The sequence below is a fragment of the Pholcus phalangioides genome, unplaced genomic scaffold (assembly GCF_987345545.1).
Source record: "Pholcus phalangioides strain wild (caught in Gottingen) unplaced genomic scaffold, Ppha-v1.0 ptg000015l_1, whole genome shotgun sequence".
Lineage (NCBI taxonomy): Eukaryota > Metazoa > Arthropoda > Arachnida > Araneae > Pholcidae > Pholcus > Pholcus phalangioides.
This window is the reverse complement of record NW_028301608.1, coordinates 46,928,222-46,940,254: the sequence shown is the minus strand read 5'-3', so window position 1 is coordinate 46,940,254 and position 12,033 is coordinate 46,928,222. Positions and strand designations below refer to the sequence as shown.

The 12,033-nt window shown below is 37.4% G+C and overlaps 1 protein-coding gene across 1 annotated transcript in view; it reads right to left on the bottom strand.

Moving 5' to 3' along the window:
* LOC149076111 (Friend leukemia integration 1 transcription factor-like) overlaps positions 1 to 12,033 on the bottom strand; it is a 32,825-nt gene that overhangs the window by 5,850 nt on the left and 14,942 nt on the right. The window contains exon 2 of the mRNA XM_089243640.1: positions 634 to 837. Within this exon, the coding sequence (XP_089099766.1) occupies positions 634 to 837 (204 nt within the window). The remainder of the gene's footprint in view (positions 1 to 633; positions 838 to 12,033) is intronic.

Genomic DNA, 12,033 nt, shown 5'->3' with positions numbered 1-12,033 from the left:
TATTTCCATTTTGTAATCTAGAGACGGGATATCTGGAAATTCAAGCCCCAGAGGGGGGACGGTCCTGAGAGATTGAAATGTTATAGGGGAAAATCATCGCCGAGAAATTTTCAGATCACTAAATCCATTCGAGCGAAGTCACGCGAATAACTGCTAGTTTTCCCATATAAAAGAACCACTTCGAAGCATAAATAGGCACGCAAATCAATATATCCTGCCCACCGCGACACCCCTGACGTGGCGATGCCTCTAGGAGCCACGACGCCCAATTTGAAAAAAAAACTGGCCTAAGTAATGAATCTCATCACGGCAATGGGACCGATTTATCACATTTACCAATACGAAATGGTGATACACATAACAACCGAAAAATGTGATAAATTTAGTTCGATTTATCATGCTTGCCAATGACGCTTTGATATTATGCATAATCACCGGTAAAAGTGATTAATGTAATGAAATTTACCAAACTTACCGAAACGGTAGGTGATTTATGCATAACCTAATTTATCGCATTTACCTCACTATATTTAAAAAACGAGCGATACGTTTAGAATATACCGAAAACTAGAAAAGAACGTCTCGTTCAAGTCTGAATTCAACGACATTTAGCTCAGTGTGTAACTAACTTACATTGCCTAAGATGCAAAAGATGGGTCCACAGTATGTCTGCAGTTTTGCTGTCAGGAGTCAGCATTTTGAATTCCTCCGAAGTCAGTTGGCACAAGGTCTTCCCATCAGTTGGGAAAATGGATCTGTCGATTCGAGAAACTGTGAACTGCTTCTCGATCCATGACAGCCATTGTTTCACGTGTTCTTCACCCCACTGCTGAGGATCTGAAAAAGAAAAGATAGATAAAATTCTGAACAACTCCAAAACCAATACAAAAAAATCTATTCCATTCGCCACAATTGCCTTCGGCTCCTACGATATCTACATCATCGCCGATAAATCATCTATTATTGTCATTACGATCAGTTTTGTGGCATGGCAGTCTCGTTAACAATAAATTTTCAACAAAGTTTGCGTTAACAATAATTTTTTACTGCGCGAACATAGCATTTTTTTTGCTCCCTCCGCATTATCTTACGGAAGATGTGGTATATCGATGATCACGCATAATCACTTTATTATTCATAATCACCAATCGTCTCGGTATATAAGCTTGATAAATAGAAATGAATTACCTTTTGGGTTAGATAATTTTCCTTTTTGCAATTTTGGGTCAACTAACGTCGGTCGTTCAATTGTATTAAGCTTGAAAAATTTCACTACATTTATCACTTTTACCGGTGATGATGCATAATTCCCAAAATAATTGTTGGTAAATTTGATGAGTATGGAAAAATCCTGCAAAAGTATTACTTTAATTTAACCACTCATCAATTTTGTGCGTGCATGGTACGTGCAATCCTACTATTTTGCCATAAAAATTTGATTGATTAAAATAAGTGTGAAGGAGATGGAGAAAAATTAATTTTTTTGTTATCATGAATTCGCAAAATTTATCAAACTTACCAAAATGGTCTACGATTATATATAATCACCGGATTTATCACATTTATCGTAATAGGTACGTGGAAAGAATCAGTATTCGGAACCAGGGCCAACGGACGGCGAGCAATCCAGTGAGTGGCCAATATTACATTATTCCTACATTATGACTAGAGATACGTAAATTTCGCATTTATTCGCATAAACGAATTATAACGATACATTTTTCCACGTTTATTCATGAGGCTGTCGCAAAGTATTGAAAGTTAATATTCTAGTAGTCTCTATATTCTTTCTCTACCCCAGAGCTACCTAACCAGGTGTCAACGGATTCCTTGGAGAGATTTTGGAGGGTCAGCCTCCCCCCGTGAGAAAAAATTTACTCTTTTTCACATTACTTCATACTGAATATTATTTTGTTAAAGCCATGGGGCCCCCACAAGGGGTGGGCTGACAAGGCTCCAGCCCTGGGGCCCGGAACGATTTTCACCATTTTTTTGCTTTTTCACGCTATAAATTCATCATAAAGGGGCCTGCGAAAGTGTGGTCGGAGTGGCCTCAAAAGATCCCAGCCTAGGGGCCCTGCTCTAGGATGTAGGGACCATGGTGAAAGCGTTCCTTTATTGTGAAAAAACAATAATCTAATGCTCTTCACAAATTTCACCATTCTCATATGTGAAATTTTTTTTTCCTGTATTTCCACAAAATTTTCCTAGTTTTTGGTGCTAATGAGAAGATTTTAAGTCAATTACCTTACTGCACAAAACGTATAAGCGGATAGTTATATATTACTGTACTTTGAAATCGGCGATTAGTTTTCCATAATTTTGGAGAGAAAAAAAACAACTCAGAGATAAAAGTCAACTGATTTCGTATTTCCTAAGCTAGAATTCAAGTGCTCAGTAAAAGGGGTAAATTGTCAAGACTTCGCAAAAAATAAAAGTTTCAAAAATGGCAAATTTCTCATTCATTACATCTATTTCTTAAATACGGAAATTACGTATCCCTAATCATGACCCAACGAAGTAGCAAAAAAATGATCACACTTTGCGATCACAATTCCTATATAATAAATGGCACTCGGAGGGGGCAAAAAGACAAAATTACCGTTGATGACGGACGAGTGAAGATTCCATCAGATTATTTACAATGATTGATTTACATGCCATAAGTTTATGGGATCGAAGGATGTTAGGAGAAATAATCCGGATCAGAGCGATTCTGAGAATTCGGAAATAATACTAATAAAAAAAAGTAATAATAATGACAGGTGATCGGTAGACCAGTAACTTTCCCATACGCCACACCCTAAATAACGCCAAGCAGAACTAATGAACGATCCATCCCAGGAGCAACCACCACAGGACATTAAAAAAGAAGTGCAACTGTTTTCTTCTTCGTTGGGCCCTCATATTAGTCAATTAAGAAGGCGGGAAAGATCACGATTCACCCCGGACAGAATGGCATAACTCAACATCGATAGCACAACGCACGGTATAAAAGACACTGGGTGTACAGTAATAGATCTCAGGGTTTGGAAAAGAAAAGAATTCATTTGTCCCCCCCGTAGTGAGGATGGTAGGCTATCTACATTAGACGTTAACTAGTAGCATACTCAGAACGGGTAGCAAGCACGTGTTTAAATGCTATACAGAGAGCATTAAATGAATAGAAAATAAAAGAAGGGAGCAGATGAGACGAGAACTATGTAACTGCTGCCCCAGGGTGTTACAGATGATGATGATGGGTCTGCCCATGACCCGTGCAACCTCTGAAGTGGTCCAGAGGGAGGTGTATTATTCGTCTTCTCTGCTTTTTTTTTGGGAGGGGCGTCGTGCAAATCGACCGATCTCTGTTGATTATGAGGTTTCTCAGGTCTTGACCTTAACTTCCTCTTACATCTCTCGACGATCCAGGTGCGTATCGTTTTGTAATATCAATAAGAGAGCCGTTGGTCGAATTTTTCGAATTCCGAAAATTTTGGGGGCGTATAATTGATATGAGTATGTACGTACCGTGTGAGCTTTGAATGCACCTGTGAATATACCGGAATTTGAAACAGAAGTCCAGTTGAGAAAAAACAAATCGTAAGTTAAGAATAACGGTTGTCGATGGATTGGCTCAGACATCACCAGTATAGCACGATTTCAATTTCATTGTCATGAGACAAGAATGGTTTTTTTCCTTAACAGCATAGGACAGTAGTTCTAAACTTTTCTCCCCCGCGGCTCCCTTGCCCAGTTCATGGTCCTTCTGAGGCTCCCCAGAATAGTTCACTGCAATGGTGCTCAACTTTTAGGAGAGTGCGGACCACAATCATTCGTTTTAAAACGTGCCGCGGGTCACTACTTGAATGATCTGGGAATGAGCTGCTGGCCACTTAAGTCATGTATCTGGAACTGTGCCTCAGCCTCACACGGTATCTGGAACTGTACCTCGGCTAACTTGAGCGATGTGGGACTACACCACTGGTCATTAAAGTTCTCATGCTGAAAAAATTCATGGATTGGGGAAGAGAACTCTCACAGTGTCTGTGAATTCTTAATTTTGAACGATATTTAGGAATGTTAGTTTGGCCACAGAAACGTAAAAACAACTTGTGCGTGCTTCCTCTTAAAGATGAGAAGCTCCCACCAAAAGTGAAAGGAACAGGAAAGAGAGGAAAATGTAGTAGCTTCTTTTTTTCTGTAAAAGCAGTCACATAGCAGGCATTACTACCACTACTACTACTACTTAAACCTATATGCACCTCGGAAGCATTTCTCTGCGAATTTCTAACGAATTTGTATATGCCGCAGCGTCTGTTCTGAGTGTATGTGTGGCCCTAACGTATTTATATTGTCAAAGATACGCATATTTTATGTTACAGTGGTGGTGCTGCCATCTGTCTTCCGTATTTTGAAGTGAAAATGACAAGCGCCTGAATTAATGTTATGTAAGTATCGGTTGAGGTTTTTCCCTTCTTTGCGGATCGTTTTTTTCAAATGGGAGACAGGCTCGTATTCGTACTTCGATGTCGAAAAACCGCAGAAAACCAACTTCTTAACCGACAGCCACTGCGACGTCAACGGGGCTCAACTTGGATCATCGCGATGAGAGTCGCGATAATAAATATACTATATAGGGTATGTAGGCTATTATTGTACTTGCGTGATACAAGAGTAGAATAAATTCAAGTAAGACAAAAATAAACAAATTAATAAGACAAAAATAAATTTGAACAAGAAAAAAATTGATAAATTTGAACAAGACAAAAATGAATAAATTTGAATAAGACAAAAATAAATTTGAACAAGACAAAAATAAATTTGAGCAAGACAAAAATGAATAAATTTGAGCAAGACAAAAATGAATAAATTTGAATAAAACAAAAATAAATTTGAACAAGACAAAAATGAATAAATTTGAATAAGACAAAAATGAATAAATTTGAATAAGACAAAAATAAATTTGAACAAGACAAAAATGAATAAATTTGAACAAGACAAAAATGAATAAATTTGAACAAGACAAAAATGAATAAATTTGAACAAGACAAAAATGAATAAATTTGAACAAGACAAAAATGAATAAATTTGAATAAGACAAAAATGAATAAATTTGAATAAGACAAAAGTAAATATAAACACGACACACAAAAATTAATAAATTTTGAACAAGACAAAAATAAATAAATTTCTGAAGTTTCATCACCCAGAATTACCTTGTGTTTAAAGCATGACGTTATTGACTTCGATTCATGCGCGTTTGTGCGCTTAGCACCATGTATAAACTTTAATAATTATTGATAAAATTCAAGTACATACACTTCTGACAATCTCCAAGGGAACGACTGGTGAAGGGGGAAGGGAAAACTCTCAAGAGATAAAGGTGACCTGAATACCCCCTGCATGATGTAAAAGCGATTTAGTGTTCTTAATACTATCAAATTAGAAATTAGTAATTGTTGCCAAATTCCCTTGTTAGATCCTGGTCAAAGTGTTTCCCACGAGGCACACCTTAAAATAAATCGAGAGGAGAAAAAAAAAACAGAAGAGGGAGCTGCAAAAACTTGTCAGGAAACTACATTGGTCCATCCTACCCTCGTTCTTAAGACATCTCCATGAGTCAGTAAAATACTTAAGTTCCGCTTTCTCTGTATAACGTCCTCGGGGTCTCCCCACAGAATCTCTTTTTGGTTGTAATTACACATTTCTTTTGATTTTTTCACCTTTTGCTTCCATTTCTCTCCCCCCAGCACCAAGCAGGATCTCTCTCTCTCTCTCTCTTTCACTTATAATAAGGTCCAAGGTTCCAGGTTCCGCATGACACTGAGAAGTGGGCGGCGATTGCGGTTTCCAAGAAAGCCTTGGGATTGGTTAACGATGAACGCCCTCATTTTTTTTTTTTCATCAGTAACAATAAAAAAAAGATGACAAGATAAACTGTCATATCATTATTGGAGTTATGCGGAAGGGTTATATTTGACCTGAGGTAATAAGGGCACCGATTACCGAGGGCAGTTTCGTGGGCCCCCTTTCCCCCACTTGTGCGATTCTCTTCAATACAAAAAATATCCGATCGACTTTCGAACCTACGCTTTTAGTATACTCATCATGTACATGTATTGTAATTACTACGGCTAGGATTTTTATGACCTAAAAACTGTTAGAAAATGCTCTGCAAAAAAATGTATTTATGCCCTAAAAAGCTGAAAATTTGCCTCATAAAGTCAAAAAAAAAATTCCCTGACAGTAAAATTGATTTTAGCAAAATAATATGGAAAAGATTAATGTGCAGTTAATATTACTTTTAAACAATTTTGATTGTTGCTCGGCCTGAAATTCTTTCTAATATCCACATGTAGGCCTATATCACGCTGAAATATTTGAGTTTAAAAATCGGAGAAAAGTTGGGAAAGGACAGCATAAACCAGGGGTTCCCATACTTTTTTAACCGCGGCGCCCCTTTCCTTTTAATCAACGCTTATCCGTGGTTTCCCAAAGCCGTTCAACAAAGAATCTTTTCGAAAAACCTTTGTCCGGGCAGCCACTCTGCGGCCCCCCGACAACAGCTGGAAGCGCACAGTTCGAGAGCCCCTGGCATAAACTAACAGACAACGCTTCTTTCCCTCCCTCAGCGAATATTCCACTTAGAAACGTGGATTTTTTTTGCCTCGGGAGAGACAAGGCAACAACTTTCTAATTGGGTTTTTGAGCACAGGGTGTCAGTATAAAAAATGTTAATTTTTTTCATTTTAATAACTATATAATCCCTTGCAATATATGAATAGCTTATCTGAGTACTAAACGTTAGTTGGATAATTTTTCTAATAGGAAGAGTATGCCTCTAGGATCAACGGTTCACCAATAAAAAGCCGTGCGTGCTGTTAGCTATATACCCTGTCTATAAATTTTGACACAAATTATTTTTCACAAATTAACTTTTAAAATGATCATTTCTGTTTCAATCTCTGAGTAAAAAAAATTCAGCAGATAAGTCGCAGTTGTGTACTAAGAAATTCCGAGTTTTTTTTTTTAATGTATAATTCCTCAGATTATATGCAAGAAAATACGGTACAAAATATCTAACACTAGTAATTACAGGTAGCCTATATTTGAGGCGTTCAGAGCTAAAGTGGATCTAGTCCAAAAGTGCAAAAAAATTTGTTTGCTGCGGATTAATATTTGTTAAGGTGTATATTTTCAGAGCCATAGTGAACCAAGTCTATTGCTATTGCTACCTGCTATTGCTATTTTCTAACAGATAGCAGTTTCTCGAAAGTAACTATGTCTACGAAAATTTCTAAATTGTTGAGAAGCAAGACCCGCTGTACTAAACTCCAAGAGTGGTCACTGAGGCAAAAAAAAAAAGGATATGCTTTCACTTTTACTATTTCTTCCCCCCAAACACCCACGCCCATTTCAAAAGCCTACGGACAGAAATTGCCATTATGGTCACAGACATCCCTGAATGAGGAAATTTCAGAATCAGATAATGACGAATCTCTCTTCCATGACACCACACACACACACACACATTTAAAGCTTAATTTCAAACTTTTTACATTATTTTATGATACAAGTGTTAAAAAGTAATGAAATTTTTCCATTTTCACTGTGTCGTATTCATTTGATCGACCTTATGTAAAAAACATTTCAGGGCCAAAGTGGATAAAGTCCAGTAAATTCTTATTTAAAATTGAATTGCCACCTTAATTATTGTTTTTGAATTTTCAAATTATGACCCATATTTAAATTAGTCTTCATACTACAGCAATCAAAATAAAATCATCCTCTAAATCACTTTAGTTTTCAACTAGTGTTAATAAACTTTAACTTTGATTATCTTAAAACTATAATTTATGGACTTGATCCACCTTAGCTCTGAACGCCTCATTTATCCCCATGTATTTTTTTCAAGAAGAACCATTCCGAACATCTCAAACAATAATAGTTTTGAATGCAATAACTCGGGTGTATCAAAAAAAAAAAAAACTCTTCCCTCTATAATCGAGTCTGATATCAGGCTCTCCGAGACCGTCCATCCCTTCGGAAAAGAGCGCAAACCATACCAAGATGGTCTCTCTGGGCGGTCAGCGGTCATGTCTGTCCGCCTGTACATTGCGTATCATGTAACAGGATATGCAACTACTGTAGTAGCAAAAAGACGGGTACAAATTACCCTGAACCAACACCTTTTTTTTTGTTCCATCAACTATTTCTCTTGGGTTCATGCTAAAATACATAACAAATGTCAGAAGGAAAGAAGCTCAAACGTCCCATTAATTTTGAAGCGAAAGAAAATTCCGGGTACGATGAGGGGTGGGATTGGAAAGAAAAGAGAAAAAAATTGAAACAAATAAGATCGATCTGGAAACGAGTGGTTTGGGAACCTGAGCCTTAAGCTGGGGGTTAGTCAAACTCTGACCTTTGGTCTCATCCGTGACTAGAGGCGAGCGCCCGCCACGTGCTCAAGACAAGTATCAAATACCGTTGAAGAGGAGAAGAACTGGAATGAGAAAGATGCGGATATGGAAGACCAACTAGAAAAAAAAAATGGTCATCAGGAAGACGGTGATTCAAATTCTTGTTGGAAAATTCTAGTAGCTACCGAGGGTCTGTAAATTAACTTACATTAAAGGTGTTGTCAATAGTATATGAGCCTTTCCTTCAATTCAAAACACGCTAATATCAATATATAGTCTTTTATAGAGATCCTTCGAACGTTAAATAAAATATAGTGAAAAAATAATAAAGAACAGCTAAACTAATCTTAAACAGAGAGATGGAAATAGAAAAAAAACTCAAAATTGACAACTCGAAACTTTTGATAGATATTTTAAACATTACTTATAATCACATGCATTGAAAATTAGTCAGAACAAAAACACATTAATTTTCATTGCATAATATGCTTCAGAACCGCCAGTTAAAAAAATGTTTGTTTTTTGAATATTTTTTGCATCAAAAAATAAATTTTTGATCGTCTGAGGGAACATGGGGGGTCACTCCCCCTCCTTCGCGTACGTCACTGATCCCAATATGCGTTAGGGGGGGGGGGGCAGAGCTGACGAAATTTTACTGACAAGGTGGGGAGGGGGGTTAGAGTTTTGCTGACGAGAGGGGGGGGGGGGTAAAAAATGACTAAAAATATGGTGACGGGCCCTAACTTACAGCATGCGTCGCAGGACCATGTGTCCCGTATTTTAAGGGAGATCCCTGTATTTTTGTTCACTTCGACTTCATAGAATTGTTCCATTTTTTTTTCAACGAAGCTTATTTGAATTTTTAATCACTACTTAAAATGGTGAATGAAGATAATTTTCATAACTTACAAATTATATTATGATAATTATGCTACCTATGAATGATCAATGATGAAAAAGATATGTCAGACGAGTATGATTAACGTTTTTTTCCGTGAACTACGTTTCAAGTTACCGTGAGTTCCAGTAGTCCTTATTTTTTCACTCATTCATAATTTTCAGCCATTTCAGCAGCAATTTGGTGATTTTGCCAAAAGGGGCCGTTCAAGTATTACGTAAGCAAATTTTTAACCATTTTTGACACCCTTCCCCCCTTTTGGCAGCAAAAGTCAGCAAAACTCTGACCCCCCTCACTCCCTTGTTAGCAAAATGTCGTCATCAGCTCTGCCCCTCTGAATCCTAATGCATATTGGTGGGATCAGAGACGTACACAAGGGGGGGGGGGAGGCATAGTTGGGCTCGTGCCCCCCCCCCCCCGCCGACGATCAAAAATTTGTTTTTTTAATGCAAAAAAATATTTTTTAATTGAAATTTTGGAGGAAAATACCTTTATATGTTATTATAATCAATTTCTGTTAATATTCCAATGCTATTTGAAGGCTATGAACTCAAAATTTATCTTTAATAAATTTATTGCGACCCACCCTCTAAGCCATATAATGATAAATCGCATAAAGGTCCTTTGCTCGCGGACCAGGGGGTTGTCTGATGCGGCCTGCCCTCCACAAACACAATTTTGTAAAAATGAACTGATGTTTAAGAAGACAACTGGCAATATTTTGCCGTATTTCAGATCAGTTTCCAGTATTTTTCTCAATGGAAATGTTCCGCAGTCATGGTGAATGCTTTTTCATGAAATACATTTTTAATTAACTGCGATTTTGCTGCAGTCCTTTATTTCCCCACTCTTCAGCAATTTTAGCAATAATCAGCAAATTTTCTTAAACTGCATTTTTTGGCTACAATTTACTCAATACTTAGTACTGCGATAAACAGTATTTTTCTTCAATTAGATATGGCGACTTTAAGTGCGAAAGTCTAATTTACACTTGAACTACTTGATACTTGAATTTATAAGAATATTACTAAAATCAATAAGAACATTTTTCATTTAGTTATAATTACAATCATCAAGTCTCCCTGCTGACCACCTGTAGCATCGTCGCGGACCTACCTACTCATAGGTAGCTCTGACTTTTAGCTGTCATGTACGCTTTTTAAAATGTTTTTTAATGATGAGACAAAAGGCATGGGAACGGCCCGGGGGCCTCAAGTGTAGAGTGGGGAGGTCTCTTGATAATGAGATCTCGTTAAGACTTTCGATATTAAGCATGTACTCGTAAATTGGTAGACAATCATTTTTAGTCAGGCCGAGGGCCTCAGAAAAATCGAATTTGACCGGGTTCCCCCCATCCTCCATCATGTTGCTCTTAAGCTTAAAAAAGTTTTCTTAGAGAGGTTTCACTGTACCATAAACTTGTGAGTAAAAAAGAAAAAATGAGCTATTCCCCTTACCGAAAAATTCCGAGACGACCTAATATATCATGAGCTCATTTCAACTCTTTACATTCAATATAGAACCTGAAATGTGTTAAAACACACTCCATAGAGACTAACATTAAATGAGAAACGATCGTAAAAAATTTTGAAAAATACAAAAAATAATCACTTTAGATCAATTTATACCCGTCCAAACCATGTAATAATAGTAATAAAGAGTAATTGAATTCAGTGAAAGTATGTGAAGTATGCCTTCCACGTTCTCTCTCCTCCCTTCTCTACAACATGTCTCGGTTCATCTCTTTTTCCTAGTCATAGCGGAACTCGGTATGTCTCATGTAGTGTAAAGAAGGAACAAGAAAAGAGAAGACCAATAAGAAAAGAAGAAGAAGAAAGAGACACCATAAAAACAAACGGTCTTCTTAAGGCTCCGGAGGTGAGATTCTTTCGTTATTACGAAGACCCAATGGTATGCGACGCACTGATGATGATGATGACAAGATAAAAATGATCCAGGTATAATCACGATATGCTTAGAGAAATATTTCTCGTGACTGACTCTCCCATCAGTAGCTGTTTAAAAAATAATGGCAATATTGTGAAACGAAAATGAATAAACATAAAAAAAATTTATGGGAGAAATATTTTTGGAATCTGTCGCACCTGTTCGTATAGGCACATTCCTCGTAGACGGAATGCCGTCCATGAACTATTTTCTCACGGATGTTCGCGCTGGTCATTGCCGTGTTTCCCCCCCCGCATTAGCGACATGCAGGGGAGAGTGACCATTGTGACGGGAATACCCGTATTTTCCGGCATGCCAGGAAATTCGTTTCTGGAAAATTTTTAAGCATCTTTATTTCCAGGGCTTGACAAATCGGGAAAAAAATTTTGCGCCAACAAAATTTTATAGGCGGCAGGCATTTTTCTTTTTGACGATAAAATTGACTGAAAACAGTGAATTTTTTTACTTGTCCGTGACGTAGGGATCATTTTCAATGGTAGGAGACAAGCTGATATATAATTTTACGATAATTTCGTGCTGTGTTCAGGCATCAATTCAGTCATCATACATGAAAATAATTCAATCAATTTTATAGTTGCCATGGGAACCTGGTATTTGTCAAGCCCTGCTTCTTTCTAAAAATCCATTCAATTGGCTAAATTCATACTGTGATCCTTATTAAATCTCGCTTTTATCGGCATGCCAGAACAGGACATGGCATTCAAAACGCTGGCGTCCTCGACTTTTACGGCATGCCGGGTAATGCGGAAGGGGGTTGGGATACGG